Here is a 27,999-nt window from a genome sequence, read left to right on the forward strand (position 1 = left end):
GTGGCTATGGGAATTTTTTTGCACTGTTGCACCCTGAAGCTACGCTTGGGTTGTATTTGCCTATATCTTTGGGTCAATCTTTACCCTGCGCTTGGGCTATAAGCTTGGGTTGTATTAACTTGGGGTCAAGTCATTTCGGGGTTTTTTTTTTTGGGGGGGGGGGGGATCTAGTACAAGCTTTGGTGATCTATAGGGCCTACATGTTTTACATACGACAGGAAAGATGATAAAAACGACACATTTTATTTGCCATTTCGCAATGCTATTTTATTGTATAACGCCTTGATAACAATACAAGATTACATTTAATCACTAATTTCACATTGCCTAGATGAAAAGAGTTGCAATGTACGCAAAATCAGTTCATCGAATCATGAAGACGCTTTTCATAATGCTAAAAAAATTAACTAAAGCATTGTAAATTCACGCACGTATAAAACAATTAAAAAGACAGCAAAACAGGGGAAAATATTCTCCTCACTTCGAGAAAAGTGTTTCATTTTCTCTTTCCATCTATACCTCTGTATCTTCCTCATTATTCGATTGCATTTGGCAGACATTTTGAGGTGTGCTTTGTTATGTTAATGCATGCACACGAGGTATCATGGGTATCCCTGCTGAACAAATACACTCACCTCATAGAGGGCTGCAGTGCAAAACGTCTGTGTAAGCATTGGCGGATCCATTTCCCGAAAGGGGTGGGGGGTGTGGTCTTGACACCAATTTTTTTTTTCAAAACAGACTGATATATTAAATTTCTACAAGTTAAATAAACCACAAAGATAGCTGACTATCGGTGCCTTGTAATATTTAGGTTGAACACAGAAATTGACTTGAACCTGCGACATATCAGGGTTATCATTCCGGAGCAATATCAACTGAGCTATCTAGCCCTATTGTCCTGCGAGTTTGTTTTTCATTATCTATACTGTTGACAACTTCACACGAGCGTCGACAGATCGGGGTCCGTTCCAGAGATCGCCTTGTTGTCAAATGCTCCGTCATTGTGGTTATTCTCAGAGTCGGGCAAGCAGATGTGTTTGCCGCCCTCAGCGTCGGCTTTGACGTCGGGCTGAAAACACTGGGTGTTGGTGCCGGATCGGATCCACCTCTGAATCGTTATGCGATTGCCTAGCATGATCAGGGGCATCTCAAAGACAATCAGGAGATTCAACAGGGCTGAAATGGGGACAAGACCATTGCAAGTACATGTATTGAGATATTTTGAGCAATTTTGTTGCTCAAAACGAAACAAAGGGCATTAAGGGCAAATTATTATATGAACCTTTAACCCTTTATGTTTGGGTCAAGTTTCAACCAATAAGAAATTTGAACTTGAAAGTTTAAAATTCATAAACAAATTTAAACAGTGAACATAAAAAATGCAGACTCACTTTTCAAAACCAAATCCGCGTTGCAGTGAAGCGGCCGGATGCACTCGACGACATTCAGCCGTATAAGAACCGTAAGGGCGACTCGCTGAAAATTCACCGACACCAGTACGAGCTGCACAGAGACAAACTGACCGGACAGCTGGAAGCTTCTCAACGGGGCTCGCGACGCTCTGAACAGTAGCACGACGGAGTAAACCGCGGTCAGGGTAGACATGACGTTGATCACGGTAGCCGGTATTTCAATCGTCGAGTAGATCTTTGAGGACTAAATAAGGGATACATTTACTTTGAGGGAGAAATAGGCCTTTAACTGATTCGGTAAAACAAAGGAGGTAGCCTAAAAGCTATTATTTATTTCTTTTGCGAGGGGAACTCAGGGACTGTACCTGGCTGGGTAGCATAAGTTGATCAACCCACATTAACGCTGGGTAAAGAGCGACAAACTGCAACACAATGATGTACTGTAACACGCCCACTCGAATTCGATGAAACATTTTCCTAAACACATATTTCAAGGGAAAATATCAACCGAATTATCAAATTTGTAACTCGTCAAGTTAGACTGCGATTTCCTTACGTATAGTGAGCCTCGTATCATTTTTCTTAAAGATGTATACTGTCCGTGATGTTTTCGAGTTTCACCCGGCATTATAAGACTTCTCTTTTGAACTTTTTCACTCGAGGTATAAAAGTGAGCAAATACCAATTAGTACAATCCACAAATTTCAAATTATTTGCGGCGAGACATTCATTCAGTTGTGGCAGGGTAGACTGGTTCCCAACCCCTATCAGGATCGATAATGTAGGCCGGAAATCAATTGTTTGTTTGAAATCTGCTTGTACGCAATTAAAGCAACCAATTAAAAACCCTATTTTCAGAGAATCGAAGCCGCCCAAGATATAGTCTATAGCAGATTTTTAAATTTTTAAACATAAAAGTTTGTAGTTCGTTGGTACAAGAAAAAAATCAAACTTGGCATTTAACTTACTTATTAAGTTTGACCGACGGCAGACAAAATAGGAAACAGCAACACGGTGGCTGTCTCAGTGGAATGGCCGTCTCCGACAGCGCCCTCACCATCTCGTCAAGTCCTCCAAAGAGGTCAGTCATCAGTAGGAGGAGGATATATAGCGCTATCGCTATGTACCTATAATGTATACAACGTACATCCGTTTCTTTGAGTGTCCAGAATTAAGAGTGTTTTCCAAACAAACATTGTTGGGTTTTCCTATGATGGATCACTGTCCTACCAACCAACCAACCGACCAATCAATCAACCCACCGACTGCATTTTGGACCTAAGAGGTTTTAGGGCATTGTGTTTAAATGGTGATATTCTTTGAACGGATTGAGCCATTTCAGAAATGAGTTCATCTAAAAGTAATTGATGAAATTGGCTTTCCAGTCATTATTATGTTTGATATAAACATGAAATATAATTGTTGGGGTTTGGGTTCCGCTTTTTTTTCACTCACCCTGTAAGTTAAGCAGTTCCTGAAATTGTATTTAAGAAAACACTACATGTACTTACAAATCGGCTAGGAAGTTGCATGTAAATGTAGCCGTTGGTACGCACAGTCCCATAAACGATGTAACCGAATGCACCTGCGATGTCGTCAGAGTGATAAATTACAAGTACATTTATTTCATTATTGATATCTTACAATTACTTTCCAATTGTTCGCGAGAATATTACCGGTTTGACCAAAATCACATAGGAAGCTGAGTACAAGAGATTCATAACTTTTAAACAAACGCAAATTGGGGTTGGTTAGAGTTGGGTTGGGTTAGGCGTTGAAATTTAATCTCACCGGAAACACACCGCATATGTAGATGAGATACCCCCGCCTGGAACCGAATTCAAAGCGACGATGAAGGAAAACCAGCTCCTCGATGTACAAACAAACGGTGAAGATTGTCAAAATTGCGGCCAGAATCAGTACGGCGAACGACCAGGTCTCGGAATGAAACCCTGTAGGCAGAACATTAAAGTTATGCTTAAAACAAATTAAAACTAGGATCTTTTGCATTTAACCAACCAAATTACAAAATGTATTATTAAAAAGCTTACTTGGGTTGGGGGAGTGTGGCCTAGTGGTTAGGGTTCGTGACTCGTGACACGAGGGTCATGGGTTCGAATCCAGCTTCTGGCCATATGTTGTGTCCTTGGGCAAGCCACTCCACCCCCACTTGCCTCTTTCTACCCAGGAGTATAAATGGGTACCGACATGAGCTGGGGAGTAACCTGCGATGGACTAGCATCCCATCCAGGGGAGTAGATGTAGTCTCAATCACTGCATGCTACTAAAACCACTGAGATAAACGCTGGCCTGATGGGCCACATTGGCTCATGACAGACTTTACTTTTTACTTATTTGGATTGAAGTTCGTACTAAACACTTTAATTCGGTCCATCAGTTCGTACTCGAATGAAAATGACACGTCCGCGGGTATAAAGGGTAACACCATATGCTACTTTGACTATGAGTCAATTACTTTTCTTGCAAAATAATTCAATCTAGAATTTCACCGACATTTCCATAATTTTAATAGTTATATCCAATACAAATTACAAGTTTTTATGTTCACGCGTATATACTTATTACACCATGTTGTATCAAGATGGACTTGGATAACCACGTTTTTAACCTTTTTACCAAGCCCAATGGTCACTGTTAGAGAGTGATACTTGTCCGGTGTGCCTCTTATAATCTGTTGCACCTGCGTCTGCTAGAAAGGAAAATTGAGATGAGAGGCCATGCAACACATTTCTTTGGGGTCTGAGTTCATGACATGCTGTAGATTAATTATTAAAAGGTACTCATTTTGCACTAATTAGACTTCGGTCGTGAAAAAGTGGGCACATAGACCGAATGAAAACAAAAAACGTAGTTTCTAGTCCGGCCTTTTTGAAAAATGAGAGGCGGGCGCTTTTGTCCCTCCTTTTTATCCCCAAAGGTGGCAGATTTTCAAAATGGCGGAAAATAAAGGAGCCATAAACCCTTTCTACATAGCTACAATTTGTTGGACACAAATTAAAAGACAATATTGACAATAATACAAAGTGCAAAATATGTTGCAAATGTATGATTTGAAATAAAAGAAAGCGAGAAAAACATCTTTAAAAGATTAATATACTAAATTACTTTAGGCCTGGCCCACATTTTGATCTGTTTTTAATTGAAGATAAAAAAAAACCTCTCAAATGTACGACTTTTCTCCTGGGTTACAATATCGGTTAAGCATGGTCACCCACGTCACCAGGATCCAAGAACAAAATATAGTCCATTCGTCGACAAGTTTAACCAGTGTTTTCGTCGCAATATTACAAGCGACAGAAACAGATGCCAGATCTGTATCGCCGTACTAATGATTGGTATAAAATCGGCAAAGGTTTCAACAATGTACTCACGGCCAAACATTTCAGCAGAGCTGGGAATGCGACTCAAATTAAATTCCATCTTGAAGGTTGCAGGGAGCGTTTTCCGGAATAAAGCTGGAACGAATGCCTTATTATTAGAATCCTGCTTTGTCTGCACACAATGTCTACGTTAACCACGAAATAATTGCTAACAACTGCAGAAGTTAGACTTTATAATTAATTAGCGCGCAACAGTATGGGATACTGTTTCCACCACGAATCACAACATGACAGTTCACTTTTTTCAGGAGTATCGATTAGTCAGCCCAACTACAACAAAACCGTGTTACCGGTGCGTTCTCGGCCCAAATATTTCCAACAAGCATTTTTCAATTTTTATGGTTTACTTGCCAGCCGGTTTTTTTGTAAGGGAGAGGGGACAAGACTTGCTTTTACAGATTACATTGTAGATAATGGTGCAAAAAACATCGCATAATGTCGCCCATGAAAATTGGTACAGTTACAGAGTTTAGTTACTGTTTACTCCTAAAAAGTTAATGTATATAGCAAAAACAATTTTGGAATCTCTCCCGCAACAAACGAGAAAATATAGCACATTGGCCCGATTTGACACGGAAAATTGTGTAAACACTCGTGCGCAGAGCAGGCAGTACGCGTACCAGGCTGGGAACATTTCGGGGGTTGAATATTAATGGTAACTCTGTATAGACCCCACGATCGGACCTCCTTGAAAAGCAGAACCAATTATGTATACACACCCTAATTTCAATACTGGCCTCAACTATAATAACGTCATTGGTATTAAAGTTCACCAGCGATAACATTGTTCGGATTTTCACGGACATTTCTTTGGATTCATATAAATCACTACGGGAACTGAATGATCGATGCCTTGTAATCTGAACAAAGAAGTTGACGGCAGCGGGTTTCGAACCTGCGTCGTCTGAGTTACCGTTCCAGTGCTGTACCAACTGAGCTTCCTAGGCTATGTTCCTCCATGTTTGGTTTTTATTATAATATCTTCACACGAGCGTCGACAGATCGGGGTCCGTTCCAGAGATCGCCTTGTTGTCAAATGCTCCGTCATTGTGGTTATTCTCAGAGGGGGGCAAGCAGATGTGTTTGCCGCCCTCAGCGTCGGCTTTGACGTCGGGCTGAAAGCATTGGGTGTTGGTGCCGGATCGGATCCACCTCTGAATCACTATGCGATTGCCTAGCATGATTAGGGGCATCTCGAAGAGAATCAAGAGATTCAACAGGGCTGAAATGGGTACAAGACCATTGCAAGTATTTAAATCAAGTTGCATTAAAAGGCACAAAGGGAAATTGACCATTACCCGAAAAAAAACCCCACCGATTTCATGAGAAAACCTAGCTAAAATTGAATAGGGGTGCTACCAAATACCCTGTGAATTTATTCCGCCAGAAATGATTTCCATTAAAAGAAAATAATTGAAGATGTTTTAAAAAAGTGTTCCCTCTGGCACATTTTTTTTTACATGCGTCCGCAACAGGATCCATTTAGAAGATCGAAAGGTACTGTACTTTTTGTTTTGCTTTTTATAATGCATGAAATCCACTGAGCGAAAACTTCAACAGCTGTACAGTAAATATGCATCCTATTTAATATTTTGTTGCAATTTTGTTACTCAAATCGAAAAAAAAGGGAATAAGGAGCAAAATAATCATGATTTTGTACCTTTAACCCTTTGTATTTTAGTTTTAGAACCAAAAATTTGCAAACAATAACGTTGAAAGCTGAAGTTAATGTTATAAACAAACTTTATAAACAATTTTTCTTTAAGACTCACTCTTCAAAACCAAATCTGAAGTGCAGTGAAGCGGTTGGATGCACTCGACGACATTCAGCCGTATAAGAATCGTGAGAATGACCCGCTGAAAATTCACCAACACCAGTACGAGCTGCACGGAGACGAACTGACCGGGCAGCTGGAAGCGTCTCAACGGGGCCCGCGACGCTCTGAACAGTAGCATGATGGAGTAAATCGCGGTCAGGGTAGACAGGGCGTTGATCACGGTAGCCGGTATTTCAATCGTAGAGTAGATCCCCGAGGACTATAAAAAATAAACCCGGAAATTTTTTTGAAGGGAGAGATTGGTCTAGATGCATAATTTGGGAAGATTTGCATACACGGACGCCATTTTTTTTCAATCAATTTTCAAGCGCCAAAAAGTAATTTCTATGGTACTGTCATCTACTTTCCTCCTCGACTCTCAATCTCTACCTTCCTCCAATCCTTTTTAATCCTTTTTATTTACCAGTGACTTAATAATCCACTGTATGTGATTCAATCCTGCAATCTTGTTACTCAATCACAGCCTTATCCGTTACACTAGTCGAACGATCGTTGCCGCCAAAAGGGCGATGTATTTAAAGTATAAGGCTAATGAATATTCAATGAACTAAATATTTATGAGAAATTAAATATTCATGATGACGTATTGCACTCTCATTGGGTACGGGTAGTGCGTTGTCGATGTCACGTCACGCGCACTTAACCAATTCCACAATGCATGGCTGCCAAGACCGTCTGCTGCCGAGCTGATGTGTGCATCCAAAGTGTGCTCTAAAAACACAGTTTTTTTCGAAAATGTCTTCACTTTTCCAGGGCTTTCTGGATTCGTATTGGGTGAAATCACAAGATGAGGTTAACATTAGTAACGATAGTGGCCAGCTGACGTCCGAGTGTGGAATTCTTTCCCATAACTTTAACTGATTTGGTAAAACAATAGAGAAAAAAATGATTGTAATATTTTTAAGAGAGGGAAAAATGGAAAAAGAAATGGACATACCTGGCTAGGTTGGTTCAGTTGATCAACCCACAGTAACGCCGGTACAAGAACAACGATGGGCAACACGATGATGTACTGCAACATGCCCACGCGAATTCGATGAAACATTCTCCTGAAACAAAAAAAATATTGGCCGGGGAAAATAATGAACCCAATGACCTAATGCGTCAAGTTATACTGCGATTTATTTACATATTATCACTTTTTTTCCTTAAAGATGTACTGTCCATCTGTGATGTTGCCAAGTTCTAACCCCAAATAGACGCACAAGCTGTTAGTTCGTTGGGACAAACAAACAAAAGCAAACTTGACGTCTAACTTACTTGTTAAAATTGACAGACGGAAGACAAACGCAGCAGCAACACGGTGGCTGTCTTAGTGGAATGGCCGTCTCCGACAGCGCCCTCACCGTCTCATCAAGTCCCCCAAAGAGGTCGGTCATCAGTAGGAGGAGGGCATACAGCGCCATCGCTATGTACCTTTAATGTATACATGTAAACCATATTGAGTGTCCAGAACTAAGAGTGTTTCCCAAACAAACTGGGTTTTCCTATATTGGATGACCAACCAACCAGTCAATCAATTCACCGACTGACAGACTGGCTGACTGACACATTGCATGTGCTGTGGCCTCGTGGTTTGGAACATTACATTCGTGATGTGCAGGTTGTGGGTTCGAATCCAGCCTGACTATGGTGCATGTGCCCTTGGGCAAGGCACTTTGTCACTCATTGCTTCTCTCCACCCAGGAGTAAAATGGGTACCTGTGAGAGCAGAGATGGTTATTGTCGTTATTTTTAGCTGCTTTGCGCCGAAATGGCAGCATCTATCTGTACATACTCCCCAGGGAGCTGAGATGGTATTTCTAATGTTTCATTAGCACAGTGAGCAGGGTAATAATGATGTAGCGCCTTGAGCACCAATACTGGTGGACACGTGTCGTGTACTGTATAAATACATTAAATATGCACACATCAGCAACTCTGCACGACAGACAGAGATCTATCGACCGACCAACAACCAACCGACTACCTGACCACCCAACCGACCAACCAACCGACCAATTCACCAACGCACTCACAAGGTAATTCAAGGCCAATCAAGATGTTTAATCAAGGTGTAGAAAATAAATCAGTCGATGAACTGTTTATGAAAACAATTGGGAGTAGGGTGAAACAGAAACATTGTTTTCATATAAGTTAAGCAGTTCCTGCTTAACTTATATGAAAAAAAAACCACTACTTACATATCGGCTAGGAAGTTGCATGCAAATGAAGCCGTTGGTATACACAGTCCGATAAACGATGTAACCGAATGCACCTGCGTTGTCGTCATGGTGATAAATTACAAATAAATTCACTTCATTATTGATATCTTCCAATCAATTTGTAATTAACGTTTCGCGAGAATAGTACCGATTTGACCAAAAACCCATCTTGATACTTATCAGCCGAGTACTATAGATTCATATCTGTTAAACAAACGCAAATTCCATCTTGTTATAAAAATCTTTGGTTGCGGAATACCCGCTGCTACAGGGTGATTAAAAAAAGAAGCGGAACCTAAACCCCAACAATTTTTTTATATTTAAAAAAATATGAAATATAATTTTGGGGGTATGGGGGTTCCGCTTTTTTTTAATCACCAAGTACCTCTGATTCGTACATAGTTATGTGGTAAAATTTAAGTTAGGGTTGGGCTTGGGGTTGGTTGGGGATGGGGATTTAAATTTAATCTCACCGGAAACACACCGCATATGTAGATGAGATACCCCCGCCTAGAACCGAATTCAAAGCGACGATGAAGGAAAACCAGCGCCTCGATGTACAAACAAACGGTGAAGATTGTCAAAAGTACGACCAGAATCAGTACGACGAACGACCAGGTCTCGGAACGAAACCCTGTAGAATATTAAATATAATATATTATGGATCTGTGGCATTAATCCCCAAATAATAACCTGTGAATTACCAAAACGCTTACTTGGTTAAATTACAGATCGAACTGATACAAAACATTTATGCGATACAATAACAACAATAATGAGATATCCTAAGTCGTAATTATAAGACTAAATACCGAAGTCCTAATTATAAGATATGTCATAATTACGACTTAATAATGTCATTATTATCAGATATGAATCATAGCTATGACTTTATAATAAGTCACAAATATGAGACATAAGTCATAATTATGATTTAACAATTACTAAGTCGTAATTATGTGATAAATCATAATTATGACTTGATACTAAGTCATTATTATAAGATATGTCATAATTATGACTTAATAATAGGTCATAATTATGACCTTTTTTAGTGTTTTTGTGTTTAATAGGAAGGGGCGTAATCATACATGTCGCCACTACATTTTAAGTTAAATGGAATGGAGTTTGGCCGCCACCATGCATTTAAGTTTTTATCAGACTTGTGTTTTCTTAAAAGGAAGTGGTTTTCTGGCTAGAAAAATAGCAAGGAAGAACCGGTTTTGTGCAGGCAAAATTCAGGAAATAATCTGTTGATATTAATAACTTGTTGGAAAGTTCCAAGGTCATTCCAAGAAGGTTGCCGCCGTGAAATAGGGTTAAAACATGGGAGGGGGATGGGATTTGCTATCAGCATCAGCATGGCCGTTCCTCATTCTTTTCTTTTTATGGGATGTATGATAACATTGGAGTACGAGGGGCTCTGCGAGCTGATGAATCTTTTTTTGAAAACATTGTGTTTGCAACCAGCTAGGGAAGATTTTCGTTTATTTAAAACTTACAAGCACTGGTATGGATACCTGTGTAGTTATATGACTAAACTGCCTAGAGCGTATTTGTTAAGGTTTTTTTTTCCTTTTTTGGAAATTCAATACGCATGTAGGGAGTAAGATCAGTTCCACTGCTGGGTTGCGGTAATGGGTGGGTTATAACTTGTCAACACATACCTCGCCAGCGGGCCCATTAGATTGGTGATAACCGGAGAGCGGGAGTTTCAAAAAAACTCATCCGGTGTTTAGGCGACGCAGGGACTGGTTTGTGTACATGTGGTTTTTGTTTCTAGTTCACTTAATGTTTTGATTTATACCGGTGAGTTTGGACTAGCCCCTTTCCACAGTACAATAATAAATAAAGATGACGGGCTGCTCCTCACTCCATCCATGTATTAAAACATAATGTCAGAAATCTAAATCTACACGCAATGATGGTAATTGAATTAAAGCCAAAACAACTTATCGCTTCCCTCCCCAACCTATGTCAACATTCTTTACCCCCCCCCCCCTGCGCCCGCCCGGCTGTTTCTTTTGCGCTTGATTCCACACGTCTTGCAGTGACTTTGCACCCCGTCTTGCACATGCGCTGTACCCCTTACCTCGCCCAGCTCCCACATATAAGTTGCTGGCATGCCACTAAAACCAAAACCACAATCTCCACGCTCTCTTGCAGACCTCATTCAGTCAATACTTATTGAACACAGGTTTACATTGAGTCTGCTTGAGCATGGCGAGGAGACTGAATAAAAGCCAAAAAAATAACAAAACGAATGCAGCCAAGAATAGATCTGTCCAATCTCGCCAAATAAGCAAAAAGCACAAGAAATGGGCGAAGACGATCTCTCTTGAGCTGAAAGCTAAACAGAGTATGCCTTATGTTAACAATCTCTCGGACTCTCAGCTCTCCAACATTGAACTGATTGCTCTAGGCAGGGGTTTGAACTTTATACCCACCCCTAAAAAACCAAAAAGGTCCACCATCCTTCGCCATTCCCAATCATTTTTTCAGAAAAATGAGATTACGTCTAAAAATGGCAGGGAGAGTGAGACCTTCAAATTCGCATCCTTTCAAATTGCCCTCCACTTGGGATCCCCAACCTACCTTCAACCTTAATCTAGAATCATACATTGAGGGTACTTTGGAGGAATTATCCAAGTTGGAAATAAAAAATGTAAAATCCAACATATCAAAAGCGGAACGCATCGCTCTGACCGGCCTTAAGCAAAGACGAGACATAGTCATTAAACCATTCGATAAAGGCCGCGGTGTATGTGTTCTAAACAGACAAGACTATATACATGAGGGGCTACGACAATTATCAGGCCCACATTATGAAGAGATTGATAGGGATCTGACTGGGGAAACCGCACAACAGGTCGCTCAAGCCATACGCAGACTTCACATTGATGGAGTAATATCCAAAAAAACATTTGAGTTTCTCAACCTTGACAACCACGACATCAAAACTCCTTGCCTCTACCTCTTACCGAAAGTTCACAAAGAAGCACCCAAAGAAACGCGGTTTGTGGGGAGGCCTATTATTAGTGGTTGCGGAGGTCCGACTCAATCAATTTCAAAATACATAGACTATTTTCTGCTTCCGATTGTCAAACAACAAAGCACATATACACGCGATTCCGGGCATGTGCTTGAAAAACTAAACAACGTGACATTGAAGCAGGATAGCCTATTGATCACATTGGATATTGTGTCCATGTATACAAACTGCCCACAAGATGAGGCAATTGAATCAGTCTGCGATGCACTTGAAGTTGCCGATAACAGTCTGTACGCAATACCCAAACCTACAAGAGAACACGCTCGTTGTCTCCTGGAACTTATCATGCATCGAAACATATTTGAATTCAATGGAAAGTTCTTCAGACAGAAAATTGGCGTGGCTATGGGAAGCGAATGCAGTCCAGAAATATGCGATATAACCCTGTTCAAATATGAACAAGAAATTATTCTCCCACACAATCCTTCAATTGTGAGTTACATGAGATACAGGGACGACGTCTTAATAATATTTAACGGTAACGAAGACCAAGCCGGTGACCTCGTCCAAACTCTAAACCAAATTCATCCCACGCTCAAGTTCACGTCAGAGATTTCGAACAGTCAAGTCACCTTCCTCGACCTCGTCATCTACAAAGGCGAACGGTTCAAAAAAGAAGGGAAATTGGATACTCGATTAGCAACCAAAAAAACTGATACCTTTCAGTATCTTGCTCGAGATTCAGCCCACCCTGAGTCAGTATTTGGCGGTTTGATTAAGGGAGAAGTAATGAGATATGACCGTATATGCACACACTCAAAAGAATTTGAGGAGAAGGTTGAATTCTTCAAAGACAAACTACAAAAACGCGGATACAACCAAGAAGATTTAGCCCTTCTTCCCCAAAAAGGCGAAACTCGCGTGAACTCTAAAAAGCGTGCAAAAACCGAAAAGAATATCCCGCTGGTCTTTGTTTTACCCTACAACCCACAAATTAAACACCCAGCTCTTAAGCAGGCCCTTCTGAAACACTGGAATCTGATCAGCGATAATGATTTTCTCAGTGCACTCTTTGCAACCCAACCCATCCTGGCATACAAACGACAAAAAAACATAAAAGATGGCCTGGTCCGATCAAGGATTAACCCATCTCCACCATCCAACCAAGAAAAAAACTTGGATGAGGAGAACGTTCAAATCCTTTTGGAACTTCTTGAAGAACAGAACTAACATAATGGTCATTTAGGCATGGATTTCAAAATAAAAAATAAAAAAATAAGGAATCCACTTAGTCTGATCATTACAAGAAAAGCTAACGCGTAAAATATTCTTTACCATCATTAGCAATAAAGTAAATACATACAAAAGAATTAAACAAAGGGTGACTGATGAAGTGCGTAAAAAGGGCACAGAAAATATGCACTGTTTCCCCCGACACACAAAAAAGAAAAACAGGTGGGACGGCATATTATCACCGGTATAAATCAAAACATTAAGTGAACTAGAAACAAAAACCACATGTACACAAACCAGTCCCTGCGTCGCCTAAACGGATGAGTTTTTTTGAAACTCCCGCTCTCCGGTTATCACCAATCTAATGGGCCCGCTGGCGAGGTATGTGTTGACAAGTTATAACCCACACTGTAAAACTTTTATTGTAAAAATTACAGTAATTTACTGGCAGCTCAGTTGCCAGCCGTTTACTGTAAATTTTACAGTAACAAATGTCATACTGTATTTAAGAGAAAAGGTAAATTACTGTATTTTTTACAGTAAGAGTGGTACTGCTGTGAAATGCTCACCGTAAAGTACTGTATAATTTATACAGTAAAGTTGATCTTACTGTAAAGCTTTTTACAGTAACGTACAGCTAAATGTACAGTAATCTTTACAGTAAATAACATCATACTGTATTTGCATACAATAGTAAATTGCTGTTTTTTTTACAGTAAGAACAGTACTACTGTTTACATTACGGTACTGTACAGCAAAAACTTACAGTGCAGTACCGTATAATATACAGTAGTGGTGATCTTATTGTAAAGTAATTAACAGTAATTTACAGCTGGATTCTCAGTGACCTTCAAGTTTACAGTAATCCAATATTAATGTTCCAAGATACAAAGCTGCCTTTCCACGTTGAACTTTTGTTCTTTTATTGCGTCAATTGTAACAATGATAACTAATACAAATACAAAGAAGTTTCATTGCAATATGTACATGTATCTTCAAATATCCCACTTCAAATCAGGGAAACGTCTTTCATCATGGCACCATTTACTTCGTAATTAATTTCATGATCGTTAAGCACTCATGATGCCGTCTTCTAATCAGTGTGCACTATATACAACTTATATTGTGCATGTTAACATTATGAAAATGAGAGGGAAAAGCAATGCCTTTCTTGTATTATGTAGTAATATGAAAATGATTTAATATTACAAATAACCAATTTACACTGTACAGCAATTTAAATTTGACGTAACTTTAATGTTGGCACATAAACTCTCCCCCAACATACACGCATGTTCATGGGCACGGTGTAAATCGAGGATATTCTTTGTTACTCAGCATCATTTTTTATACTCTTAATTTTTTGACAACAAATTTTGGGCATGTTTCTAACCGAGGTCATCCTCAATTTGACCCCTGACCTATATATGATGCTACATGTTCGTGTCCTTAATTAACTCCACAAACAAACCCTACACACCTACTAAGCCAAATGCTCAATTTTCAGACTTAAAAACCTGACAGCCCTTCAGATACGCAGACCATTAAAAAAATACATATTTCCAATTACATTTCACAGTTAAAATTTGACTCTTCATTCTATTAATGCCATCAATTTAAATGTACAGCTAGGGTGAGTAAACAAAACCCCGAAACCCAAATGTTGGGACCAGTGTTTTAGTGAAGTTCTGCATGTACAGTGTAGCACTTTCAAAATCTAGGATATGAAAGCCCAATTCATATGCTTTCTTTTAGTACAAGAATCATTGAAATCACTCATGTACTTTTCAAGTTACAGAATTTAAACACAACCGCCGTTTTAAAGTTCTGTCCACGGATCACAAAAAAGTTCAGTGTTCTTTCAGCAAAACGAAAACAAATCACATAGTAATGTGTGAATTGTTTTAGTTTTGCTGAAAGAACGCACACCTTTTTTGTGATCCGTGGCAGAACTTTAAATATATTTTTGTGGGTTTTATAATATAGTCCGAAACAAAATTAAACAGCGCAGTCACCAAACCCGTTTTGAATTAGAAAAACACATTATTGTTTGAGGTATAGTTATTAAAAATGTTTTAAAAAAAACTTTAGTACTTACAGCTGTACAGTTGAAAAATAAATCAGAAATGATGAAATACCATGAGACTTTTTTAATTTAATGAACTTTTTAAAATCATGTTGTATTTCAAGAACAGTGGACAACAGCGCAAATATCTAAGGTTGCCGCCAACAATAATTTTATCACTTGCAATTTTCTAATTATATCCTTTTTCAAACCTTGCATTTTTGGAACTTCCAAATCAATTGTATTTCAACATGAGATATCGTTTGTGCAAACTGACCTTCGACATGTATGTTTGAACCTTGTTTTTTTTTTAGGAAGAAAACTATTTTTCACCATTTTGGCATTGGAAAAATAAATCAAATGACAAGACAACGGCGTATAAGAATAATAAAAGTTCTGCAAACTGCTCACTGACTGAAAATTGACCTGAAATATACCAGTCAAAAAATTGTAGTGACCTGATATATTTCGTCTTGGCTCCAAGACGAAATATTTTTAAGGTCACTATAATTTTTGATTAGTTATATACAACAAAGGACTTTTCCATTTCACGCAGCTTTGCCTGATGAAATGGAAAAGTCCGGATTTGACCTTGTGAGTATGTTCCCTTTACACGCTATTACTATTAGAGCTACCGGTATTGGATTTTCAACATGTCCACTCATGGTCGGCCAGTTTCCGCACAAAGGTTGCCACACGACAATTTATAAGTTCACGCTTTCGTTGGACTTCTTGGCCTGTGCGTTTGCTTTTACCCTTTGCTGTACATTTTGAGCCAGACTCCGGGTTGATTCGCATGAAGCATCTGTAAGTAAATACATAATATTGCTATAAGGTTAAAATATCAAAAATGCAATTAAATTAGTTTGGTGAATTACTTGTTGCATAGTATCTTGGTAAATATTTCTAAAATTTGTCAAACACCAAAAATTGAAAACAAGCTGCACTGTTTATGTTATCTCTTTGATTTGACTTCACTTCTCTACAATAAATCAATCATTTGACACCCCCTTCCAGTTTGACGCAATGATTTGCCTGAACCCCTGAAACCCAGAGGATGGAAAACCTTTCCATAGTACTCAAAACAGAGGCTCTTCAATTTGGGAAGGCATGCATTTAGAAGGAATGACTGCAAACGTTATTGCTGACACACCCTTATATTTTTTTCACGGATAACTCAACGGTTGACGTGAGAGGAATGTGCTCCATTTTACTCTGTATAATTGACAGATAAAACACTCTGATTGAGTATTAGAGCCGCCAAGAAAAGCATTCGATATAAGCTTAGCACATTACCTCTGTATGAACTCCAGTGTCGTGGCAGCTTCCGCCTGGTACTCCAAGTTTAGTATGTAGTATGAACCAAACAAGAAGGCCAGGCCCGTCATAAAGTCCGTTGAACTCGAAGCGCACACAACTTTTCCCTCAATGCATAGCATCCATTTGAGGGCTGTCAAAATGGAATTCCCTAGAAAGGATAAGATGAAAAAAATTAAAGGAATAGAGATATATAACACATGTATAAGCCAATGTGCGCAAGTGAGATGCTTGAATTTCTTGGGTAGCGCTGTCAATATTGCCCAGTATGAATTTCTTGTTGGTGGAGATTGATCTTCACTACTGGCGTATTAAACTAAACTGCACTTGTTAAGGGAAATTGACTGCAAAATATGGGAATAAATATCCAGCCTTTGGACAAGAGTTTGACCACTCAATAATGGATTACATGTAGCTTTTGTTATAGAATGTCCTCATGTCACATACACTTGTGTTGAACTATGGAGTTGAAATAGTGTGTCTTTTAACATTACATGATAAGCCTTGGAAGAGGACAGAAAGTAAAAAAAAAATATCAACTGCAAATGTCTCTGTCAGTCATGTGCACAAGAATGCACATTTCAGCTAGTTTCAGCTGGTTTAGTATAGGCCTTGATAACGCCTTATTCACAATGCAAAAACGGACTTCTTTTGCATGAGTTCTCTCCATCATCTCTTGAAACCACATGGTCACTCATGGTTTCCTTAACTCGGGTAAAACTTGGCAAATCTTTAAATGAATAAATTACCTTTCATTATCAACCTTGGTGTGTTAGGCAGGTCTGGCAGAGCTTCGATTTCCGCAGCTGTGGCTGTCACCTGCAATATAAAATGAAAAAGAAAAGATTTATCACGTTATGCATTGTACTGATCATGTTGTGTTAGGCTAAATGTGTCCTTGATATAAACCTTGTTTAGAAGGATCAACATCTCACTTGGTGCAATATTGAACCACAGTTTTTAAATGGCAAAATGCAATCTTATACTGTTTAAGTCTGTTGTCAGGGACCCTTTTTTGAAACAAAAAATCATAAGCAATACCTTTGTATAAAGTTTGGAATTGGGTAACATAAATTTTGTTATTTATAAGTCACACACGCACTTTCCTGCCCCTGCGGCCCTGCGTGTATCATTTCCGAGGCAGGGTCTATAACAATGATTTAAAAATAGGCTACCATTCAATTACGTTTGAATTGAAAACAAAATCGTAACTTACGTCAGCTAACATGAACAGGGAATCTTCGGGCTCTTCGAAGTAGGCCATCATCAACAGAATGACTCCAGGATAGAGTACCTGGTGTTCATCATCCACCTCAGGAAGCGCTGACTGTATATCGGCCAAGACGTTCTTGACCTGCTTTCGAACTTGCTCGTTTTGGTGTTCCATGTAGCCCTGGATCCTTTTCCCTTTGCTCTGGAAGGCCTCGTACAAGCGCGTCACTATTTCAATGCCAGTAAGACATTTAAAATGAGCGAAAAAGCATCTTGGCACAAAGAGGAATGGCCACTTTTGCTTCAGTTCACTGATGGATGGAACTGGATCTTTGTTGTTGATGTGCTGCCGTAGAAGAAAGTACGTTAGGGACATGGTGTCATCTATCTTCTTTTCTGAAGTTCCACTTGGGGCTGGGCCATGCTGATTGAACAGCTCTTCCAGTGCACTGCGTTTTGCCTCTAAACTTTCTTCATTTTCATCGTCCGGCATTTCTTCGGGTTGCCAGTTGACACATCCATATGTGTCTACTGGCACATTGCGGGCAGGTGCACCCTCTCCAGCTTGTTGGACACCTTTGCGTCGTTTTCTGATACGTGCCATTGTATTATCCCTGTTGACGTGTTCTACTCGTGTCTTGAGCTGCATCAGCAAAGAATAGTATCCGGAACCTAATTTTTCACCTTTGTCCGTCACATCTGCAAAACTGTTTGGGTGCTTTGAAACAATTCGTCTTGCTACTGTTGAACACTGTGACTTTGTCGGGTTCAGCTGGAAGTTTTGCATACACTCAACGGTTTTTCTAACCATTTTCCGTCGATCAGCGGGTGAAGGTCGTTTGGCATTTTTAACTGCTTGAGTTATGCCAACTGGCATTTTGCTCCAAGGTATGTCCATTGTCTCTGACCAGTTTGGGGGGACACACATCTGCACTGGTGGCGTAATTGACCATGAAGTTGAAGCACCTGCTGTACTCGTACTAGCTTGATGATAATCATGCTGTGGCAGCTCTGCACCTGCAGGAGGCGTGACAGGCACATCATTCTGAACAACGCTTACACCACTGGACTGATCATTACCTATTATAGAAAAAGAATATACATCAAACCAAATACTTTTTTCTTTGAGTTCACCATCTCAACATCCAGCAGTTTTGTAATCCAATATTGGAAGAAGCCAGCCATTGCATCGTCTTCAATTCATTCCTGGTCACTGGTGACAAACTGAGACACTAAAGAGTCAGCTTACTTCATTTTTAAAACCAAACGCTGACATCAGAGGCCAGTTGCATGAAGTGCAAAAATCATTATTTTAAATGTCAGACAGTATTTTAAAAATGCTCACCTTTTGCTTTCCATGCACGCATCAGTTTACGGCTCTGGACGGGCTTAAGGAGCTCTGCCAAGTCAGATTCTTCAATGAATTGTAAGTCTTGTACTCCTTCAACACCCGACTCGGTCACCTTGTCCACGACAGCCAATAGCAAGGGTTCTGGCAGTGTTGGCAACACTGACTGAATTTCAAGTTTTATGAAATCCATGTTCTGAAACCTGCAACCATCAATATATGGCATGATGTAGTGGAATGAGAGACAAACCATGACTTTTGTACAGAGGTAGAGCATAGTAATCTACTAATTTATCAGCATTGATGCATAAGTACCCTACGTGGTAATTGCCAAATAAGCAATGAACGCCTAAATCTATTAAATGTACTGACTGGCATTTCCGCGTAACAAAGTAGACTGTGGAGCTACGATGAACAAGTACCAATTCAATTCTACCGAACACAATACCATCATCATTGTGATCAAGAGGCACATACATTCCTTGTTTGTATGTTGTTCCTTTGAACGTTACGCTGTGAGTAGCTACCGTGTTTCCTTGTTGAAAATTGAAGTTCTGAACACAGTTCTTAATGTGATCACCGTATGAATCTTCATGGAATTCTAATCCTTTCTCATAAATAACTGAAGGAGGAAACAGAGAACCCGCACCCAAATACGCTTGGAGAAGTTGGTGCCTATTAGCAAGAGTACTACAGAGGTTTTTGAAGTTATGTAACTTTCTTGCACACTCCTTAAAGTATGAGTGTTTACTCTCGAACCGTAGGGTCCATAGGCGAATTAGTGGTCCAAACTGATGGATGAGTTGAGGATAGTGAGCGAGGAAGTGGTGTTTGGGCTTCAATGACTTATCAGGAAAAGTTGCACTCCTACAACAAAGGTATTCTTCAATGAGAACTTTGAGATAAGCTATTTGATCAGAAGTAACTCTTGGTGCACAAACTATCTCCACGATTTTCCGAAGTTGTATACACAATTGCCACACTTCGTCATCCAGAGGGTCCTTGATTCTATTCCCTATCAGGAGAGGAAGCAATCTTAACAGACACCAGTTTTGACAGGCATGCCCACCTATTTTTTCGCCGTTGATATTCACTGTGCAAGGTTTGTTGTGAGAATCACTTCCCAGATATTTGAACTGCACTATTATTCTGTTTAACTGTTCATAGGTAAAATAGTTCTGGACATGCACGAAATGTTTGATGTACAAAGCGAGATCATATGAGACAACCCCTTCAAACAAATCATGACCGAGGCATGGCGGTAAGCCTGGCTGGCAAACATGAAAATAATTCAATTTATTGAAAATGGAGTCGGATTTGATGCCAAAATAAATGTTTTCTGTTGGATTGTCATTCAAGTACTGAACTGCAGCTTCATAGTTTTGAATAGTCCTCACAGGACCTAGTGATTCTGGTTTTTCATAGAACGTTTCTCTGTCTTGTGTGCAATATCGACAAAAGTACGTTGTTCTACTGAAATTCTCTGAAAATCCGCCTATACCATGGGAACCTAGGTTATCACCAGCTATTGCACATAGTGTCCCTCTTAGAAATCTGCATGTGCCTGTCTCTTTCTCTGTGATGATGCCTTCAGTCTCTATCTCTTGTAGATCTTTGACTAAGCGAGAGAAAACAGCCTCATCTCCGAATGTTTTGTAATCTTGTTCTCTGCACAAAAGTACCAACTGCATATGATCAACATTAGATCTATTATGTGGCAAGAGATCCGCAAGAGTTACATAAACTGCAAGTATCTTGTGCTTCTTCTTGCCAGATCCCAATGGATTCACGACTTCAAATGAATCCTGATAAAGAATCAGCGAAAGCGAAGACGGATGTTCCCTAAGCAGACGATTGCTTAAAAATGACCTGCCATCAAACACATCCTCAAAAGTGTCATTGTTAGAAATGCGTGCGTGGGTTTCCCTGTACTGATCATTTACAGATTTCTGTTTAAATAATGCCACTAATGTGTCCTGAATGGGAACGTACTGGTAAAACCTTCGTTTTCCAGATTCACTGTCTTGACCCAAATAAATATCGATGGGCTCTACGAAATTGAATTGGGTTTTGAAGAATCTTTTACGGGTTTTATCCGATCTCAAAATGCCATTATTACAAGTTCTTAAAAGATCTCCCTTAGCAAGATCATTTGTTAAGTCTGATATTTCAATTTCACCTAAATTCAATGTAAGCAGTTTCTCTTTTAATTTTGAAAACAAATGTGACTGACCAATGTCATGAATGTTTTGAAATTCTTCAATTATATTCTGAATTATCGAGGCGGGCAGTAAATTCTTTGCTTGTAACTTCAGATAAAACTGGGCCAAACTGTTCAAATACACGTCTGGATCAACAGTGGAATTGAGATCTAGTTCTTCGGCATCCTCATCAATAGAAATGTCGCTTTCTGTAAACTCTTCTGCACTGTCTGCAGGTTCAGAAGAGTCTGTATCTTGGATTTCACGCACAGAATCAGAAAGAAGATTGAATGTCTTTTTTTTGTGCTTTCGAGAAAGATGAGAAGAAAATGATGACTTGATCCTGAACTTCTTTGAACAATTTTTGAAAGGACATACAATTTCGACCCCGCTCTGAATGTGTTCTTTTAAATGAGCGCAATAAGTTTCTAAGCAATTACACTTACAAGTACAAACCGAACAAATTAGAGCAATGTGATTGTCCCGGTATACAACACGTGTTGTATTATTTGAGTGGTCCCTATAGATATGCGACTTAAAAGTTGCAAAATTTCTAAATTTGCGAGTGCATGAAGACACACAACACGGAAAATCAAAATTAGCAACGTTTCTGTGAAATTCAAAGTGTGTTGTAAACGCCCTTAAAGACTCACTAGAGTAATCACACAATTGACACTTGAACATGTCATTGTAATGGTCAACACAGTGCTATACTGATAGTGTCTACAATGTAAATCATAATTATGCTGTAGGCCTAATGTATATGTCCTATTTTGTTTCGCGTACCACTGTTCAGTGAGGTTTTTTGGCTCTATTGCCACTATACTTTATATACGAAACCGCTGACTCGCCAAACACTTTACCATCTCCCAAGATAAACACATTCACAGTTACAATGTCAATCCACAGTTGTAGTCCCTGCTACTGAGAAATGACAACCAGTACATGCATAAATCAAGATTCCAAGTGTAACCTGCTGTTTAGTTTCAGTTAACAGAAACCCATGACTTCTGAAGAAAGACGTTTACAAATTAATAAGAATCGCTTACATATGTTATGCAGGCAAAGCTTTGACTCTCAGATGACAAATAACAGTTGAGATCAGGAGTAAGAAAAGACAAAAATTATCTTTGTTTATCACTGAGCTCAGAGTGAACCTTGGTGACCGAGAAAAGGGGTTCCAGATGTACACTTTAGTTTGACCATGGAGTCCTTTTTTATAGCTCCATGATTTGACAAGGCTAATAACTCCAAAAATATCAGGCCACACAGTTTCGTGTGGCTAGACTGGAATGTGATGTATTAAAGTAGCAGACCAACACTCACTGGATGGCCGATCTATAGCCGCACTGTTGAAGGACGGTAGTAATCCGGTGGTTTGTCTACGAAAAAAGAAAAGAAAAAGGAACCACGCAATACTCAAAATCGATACCGAAATGCAGTGGACCTATGAATTATGACATTTAATTCAGGGAACTGCTTTCCTCCCAGATACAGCAGCAGTGATTGGAAAAAAGCAATCTGCCCTTGAAATTCACCAAGGAGTAATGAACGTTAAGTCCCAGTATAGGTACCACTGCACACTAATTCACAATCCTTTCTAAATTCTTTGAGTTCAGATTTTTCGGACATTTTAAGAAATAAAGAATAATTTGACCTTTTTTGTGACAAAGCCCCTTACAGAGAAAAAGACTGACTGCTGAAGATACACGGTCATACTGCGAATATGCACTGTTTTGACACTTATCTTAATAACATAACTTCCAATTACAAGAATACACAGTAGGTGATGATTGCTTGTTTCTTCTCATTGTAGTGTCTCAAAAAAATCGAAACGAAAGTCAGTGAATTTCAATCCAGTGGCTTGGATTTAATGGTACTACTGCTAAAGTTCAGTCAAAATTAAGCGAACTTTAAGTGCAGGTTTTCCCGGCAAATAAAAATAGGTCAGGCAACCAATTTGTGACAAAATCGCCAATGTTCCTCCCAAGTTTTAATGTACTTTCAGATTGTTCCACATGTGTTTGAGCTGAAAGTTTGGTCATAATGGTCAATCAAATCCGCAACATTTGCAAACATCATAAGACAAACTACAAAATTATTCTGAAATACCTCTCTGAACTTTCTTTGACCCTAAGTAAATTACAGTCTAAAGCCTCGTGTAAAATCGTGGCATCTTGTGTGCTGACAATTTCAAGAAAAGTGGAATGTCTGTATCAAGTTTCAACTTTGGTCGGCAGTGTTGGAAAAAAAGGCTTTTAAAAAAAAGACTCCGACTTACCATGTTTACTTAGTAAGCTTTGAATGTTGTTTGCTATCGATAACACAAAATCATAAAAAGTGTACGAGCCAGTTTCCCAACCAATTCCGACTGTTATTGCTCCAATTTCAATTTGAGAGGGAACAGGGAATCAAGCTACATTATACTTCTTGGATTTTGTGACATCTAATGATCTTTACAAACACAAGATTTTAGACAATATTCTGTATTCAATCTTTTGCAGTACATGTGTATTTGGAAAAATCACATTTTATTTTGAATGCATTCTGGTAGGTACTACTTAATAGAATGAGCGGAAATTAAAGTCTCATGCAATAACCATTGATCAAACGGAAAATAAAATTGAAATAACACTCCAACCAAGTCTGACATCGAATACAAACCATGGGAATGGAAATAAATAGCTTAATAATTCGCTTAGTTTCCATATAGATGTAGGATTATGTTTTAGAATTTGGCTAGCCGGGAAAACCTACAAATCTACGAAAATCCATAAAAAGAAGTCTAAACACACAAAAATGAGACTCACCTAAGAAAGCACATCCAACAATCCTGTAATGCGAAAGAGCAAGCTGATCTTTCCTGGTTTGTGCCGATTCCAGCTTAGGAATGATGATGTGGCAAGGTGGACAACTGACCAATATACTATTTGCCAACCTCATGACCAGCCAGCCCGCCAAAAATGTAACGGTCCAACGTGGCACTCTCAAGGGAAGACCGTGCGGTCAGATCGTACAGCAAGGTTATAAATGGTTTCAAGGAGAAACCTCTGCTGAGGCAGCAAATCACCCCACAGTTCAGAAGCGAATGGCAGTTAAAAAAATACAAACCTTTATAGGCCTATATCATGAAAATAAAAATGACAAAACATGGAACTTAAAATGAAATTAATCTAAGTGTGAAAATACAAAGTGATCCGATAAAAACCTGACCGAGTAGGTCTTGGAGTAAAGTACACTTTGTAAACCCAGTACAACAGTCGGGGGATATATAGTTTAAATTGCCCTTCACGGACGTATAATCACTGTATCAGTGTGTTACTGTTATCATGATTGCAGCAAGCATCAATTTTGCACTGATTTCCTACGGACATGTAATAATTCAGGAAAAAGATATAACAGTACACATCAAATCCGTGAAGACAAGATATCGGCTGGTAATTAGCCTTTTCACTCCTAGCACTTTACGCGATACGGGGCGATACTATATTCGCTTCATTTTGCTGGCTTAAGCTTGTTTAAGCTTGTCTACAGTACGATACTGTAAAAAGAAATTACTGTAAATTACTGTAAATTACTGTAGACATTACTGTATAATTTAATTTTTTACAGTATTTTACAACTAATACAACGGCTCCTATCAATGTACTGTACTTCACTGTAAGGTACTGTAAAACAAATATACAGCACACTACTGTGGGAAATTACAGTAAGATACTGTCCAAATTACAGAAAAGTTTTACAGTGCACCCATTACCGCAACCCAGCAGTGGAACTGATCTTACTCCCTATATGCGTATTGAATTTCCAAAAAAGGAAAAAAAAAACTTAACAAATACGCTCTAGGCAGTTTAGTCATATAACTACACAGGTATCCATACCAGTGCTTGTAAGTTTTAAATAAACGAAAATCTTCCCTAGCTGGTTGCAAACACAATGTTTTCAAAAAAAAGATTCATCAGCTCGCAGAGCCCCTCGTACTCCAATGTTATCATACATCCCATAAAAAGAAAAGAATGAGGAACGGCCATGCTGATGCTGATAGCAAATCCCATCCCCCTCCCATGTTTTAACCCTATTTCACGGCGGCAACCTTCTTGGAATGACCTTGGAACTTTCCAACAAGTTATTAATATCAACAGATTATTTCCTGAATTTTGCCTGCACAAAACCGGTTCTTCCTTGCTATTTTTCTAGCCAGAAAACCACTTCCTTTTAAGAAAACACAAGTCTGATAAAAACTTAAATGCATGGTGGCGGCCAAACTCCATTCCATTTAACTTAAAATGTAGTGGCGACATGTATGATTACGCCCCTTCCTATTAAACACATTAATAAAACATGTTAAGTTTCATGTATTCAGCGTCTGTTTGGAATGTTGCTGTTACTTTTTTGTTACTAGGGAAAGTTTCTGAAAATAATTTCAATCACAAACTACCCTCCATTGCACAGTTCTAGCCACCCAGTAAATCAAGTAATGGTGTATCATTTTCAATTAAGTTCAATTCAAGAACATTTATTTCCATTTATCGCAAAATTAAAAAAAAAAAAACATTCTGTGAAAATGTATCATTTTCAATTTAATTCAATTCAAGAACATTTATTTCCATTTATAGCAAAAAAAATATAAAACAAAATCATTCTGTGAAAATGAATTGAAAAGCTCCATGTCAAAACTAATATTGTAACATTTTATTTGGATTGAAACCAACAAGAATATTGGAACGAAACTTATTGTACCATATAGCATAAAGCACAACAAAATCCGTGTCCGAAATCTGGGCCGCGCCGGCTTGTTTACAAGTACATCCGGGTATGTGCAATACTCGCCATCCACCAATCACAAGCCTAGAAATCCATGTGCAAAGATGGCGGTTGTACCGTTTCAGTCTGCCGGTAGTTCGTGGCGAAAACCTTGCGCCCTGACCCAGCTAGACAAAATTGTGAGTATAAAGGTACATTTTCATGTAGAATATGAAGTAACCTGTTTGTCTAGTGAAAATTTGGGCTGTGGGCACACACAAAAAAGAGAGATTTTAACGTATTTTCTATCGCGATTATTTTCTTTTTTGAACCAAAATTCGTCCCAAAATTTCTCATTTTAATCGATACAAAATCTTATTCAAACTTCAACAGTTTGAAAGATATACTCTTCATCTGTGATTTTATATCAACAAAGTGATCATACATGCCAAAAAAAGCCGAGTATTTTCCCACATTCCACAGGCTATTCCAGCTCATTAAATATGCAAGGCGAGGTCACGCACGGGAATTCATGAATACGTTGCAAAGAAAAGGAAGCACTTTCGCGTGCACTGCGGACTGGCTGGGCAAGCAATTTTTTTTCTGCCAGGATCCAAGGTATACCGTGGGAACATGTCTTGGTTGGTATGTAGGTGAGAGTTAACTGGCCTTCGCCAACGCCATATCGCTCAACAATGGGAGCTGAAACCGAACAATACGAATGACAAAAGCCCATGGTCGTACTGAATAGCACAGACGACGACATCCATAGGTACAGGAGCTGAACAAATAAAGGTTGCTGTTTGCGATTGTTACCGTTGGGGCCGGGAGAAAGTATTATCCCAAAGACATTTTAATTAGCTTTAAAAAAACATAAGTTGTCGCGGTAGCATGACGCTGATTGAATCCATCTAAGCCTATAAATCTAGCCTGGACTTTTTTTTCAAAGTAAGATACAGGCTGGTTATTTTCATAAAAGACGGTCTGTTTGTTTGTTGGTTTTTGCGATGTTCTTTCTTTCTTGTTTGTTCTTCTCTTGGCATGAAATTCCGTACACTATTTATAACTCCAAACCATCTGCCTTACAAATGGATGGGAAGGCCTACATAAGGCTGATAAAAAAAACAAATAAACAGTTTCTCGTCCATCAGCTTTTTTGAAAAAAAAATGAAGGAGGCGGGCACCTTTTTTTCCTTCTCCCCCCGCCCCAAGATGGCGGATTTTCCAAAATGGAAACATTCCATTTTCTCGATTTTCTCAGCTGATACAAAATTGTGTCAAAACGAGCCATAAAGCCTTTCTACATAGCTACAATTTGTTGGACACAAATAAAAAGACAATATTATTGACAATATATAAAATACGACGTGAAAAATATGTTGCAAATACATGTATGATTTAAAACAAAGGGCGGAGAAGAGATTCTTTTAAAAAGCTTAGGCCTAAGAAATAGGAATATAAAACTACTAAAACACACATTTGAACTTTTATCAATTGAACTTGAAGAAAAAAAAACCTTCTGGAATAAAAAAAGGTTAAACATGGTCACTTAAGTCGCCAGGATCTACATGCAAGGACAAAATATTCCAATTGTCAACAACGTTTAACCAGTGGTTTCGTCGCAATAAATAAGCGACAGAAACATATACCAGATCCTATATGCTATATCACAGTAGAAGGCTTGGTATATTAATCAGCAAAGTTTTAACAATACTCACGGTCAAACATTTCAGCGGAGTTGGGGATGCGACTCAAATTAAATTCCATCTTGAAGGTTGTACTCCTTGCTCTATTATGGTTGTATAGGGAGCGTTTTCCCGAATAAAGCTCAAAGCGTGTATATGGTCCTTATTATAAGAACTATGTTTTGCCTTCTCAATAAGCCTCTGTACTATGACGTCGCACTTTGTCTATATACATTCACCACGAAAAGTTGACAACTCAAGTTGTAACACTAACAGCCCTTATTATTATGTAGCACGCATGGGATCTCCATGCAAAAGCACTTCTTTTCACTTTCAGGAGTATCG

At 39.0% G+C, this 27,999-nt stretch overlaps 2 protein-coding genes across 5 annotated transcripts; both read right to left on the minus strand.

Moving 5' to 3' along the window:
- Nucleotides 1-209: 209 nt before the first annotated feature.
- On the minus strand, nt 210-27,944 carry LOC119730512 (organic solute transporter subunit alpha-like). Of its 4 annotated transcripts, none has more exons than XM_038203479.1 (7): nt 4,808-5,801; nt 3,207-3,367; nt 2,927-3,000; nt 2,384-2,542; nt 1,781-1,892; nt 1,395-1,659; nt 211-1,179 (listed from the first exon to the last, which is right to left on the minus strand). In XM_038203479.1, exons 1-7 carry the CDS (start codon nt 4,854-4,856, stop codon nt 941-943), a joined length of 1,059 nt encoding a protein of 352 aa, XP_038059407.1. In that variant the 5' UTR covers nt 4,857-5,801; the 3' UTR covers nt 211-940. The 4 variants fall into 4 exon arrangements, with proteins under 4 accessions (XP_038059406.1, XP_038059407.1, XP_038059409.1 ...); XM_038203481.1 differs by lacking the exons at nt 1,395-1,659; nt 1,781-1,892; nt 2,384-2,542; ... (1 more) ...; nt 3,207-3,367; nt 4,808-5,801 and adding exons at nt 6,589-6,853; nt 7,592-7,703; nt 7,915-8,070; ... (1 more) ...; nt 9,332-9,492; nt 27,688-27,943 and having other exon boundaries at nt 263-1,179; XM_038203480.1 differs by lacking the exons at nt 211-1,179; nt 1,395-1,659; nt 1,781-1,892; ... (1 more) ...; nt 2,927-3,000; nt 3,207-3,367 and adding exons at nt 6,589-6,853; nt 7,592-7,703; nt 7,915-8,070; ... (1 more) ...; nt 9,332-9,492; nt 27,688-27,944 and having other exon boundaries at nt 3,915-6,038.
- LOC119730514 lies at nt 15,010-18,233 on the minus strand. Its single transcript, XM_038203482.1, has 4 exons — nt 17,682-18,233; nt 17,215-17,284; nt 16,445-16,616; nt 15,010-15,953 (listed from the first exon to the last, which is right to left on the minus strand). The coding sequence occupies exons 1-4, from the start codon at nt 18,168-18,170 to the stop codon at nt 15,797-15,799; spliced, it is 888 nt and encodes a 295-aa protein (XP_038059410.1). The 5' UTR covers nt 18,171-18,233; the 3' UTR covers nt 15,010-15,796.
- Nucleotides 27,945-27,999: the final 55 nt, after the last annotated feature.

This window comes from Patiria miniata, unplaced genomic scaffold (genome assembly GCF_015706575.1).
Source record: "Patiria miniata isolate m_02_andy unplaced genomic scaffold, ASM1570657v1 HiC_scaffold_22, whole genome shotgun sequence".
Taxonomy (NCBI): Eukaryota; Metazoa; Echinodermata; class Asteroidea; order Valvatida; family Asterinidae; genus Patiria; species Patiria miniata.

What these genes read in the sequence shown, in the direction of transcription:
- LOC119730512 (XM_038203478.1), bottom strand. Translation starts at nt 3,425, where the DNA reads ATGCAAAAGATCCTAGTTTTAATTTGTTTTAAGCATAACTTTAATGTT. An exon ending in ACATATGCGGTGTGTTTCCG is followed by an intron (nt 3,001 to 3,206) that starts GTGAGATTAAAT and finishes ACGACATCGCAG; the next exon opens with GTGCATTCGGTTACATCGTT. An exon ending in CCGTCGGTCAAACTTAATAA is followed by an intron (nt 1,893 to 2,383) that starts GTAAGTTAAATG and finishes ATATGTGTTTAG; the next exon opens with GAAAATGTTTCATCGAATTC.
- LOC119730514 (XM_038203482.1), bottom strand. Translation starts at nt 18,170, where the DNA reads ATGCCGGACGATGAAAATGAAGAAAGTTTAGAGGCAAAACGCAGTGCA. An exon ending in CCCTGTTCATGTTAGCTGAC is followed by an intron (nt 17,285 to 17,681) that starts GTAAGTTACGAT and finishes TTTATATTGCAG; the next exon opens with GTGACAGCCACAGCTGCGGA. An exon ending in ACCAAGGTTGATAATGAAAG is followed by an intron (nt 16,617 to 17,214) that starts GTAATTTATTCA and finishes TATCCTTTCTAG; the next exon opens with GGAATTCCATTTTGACAGCC.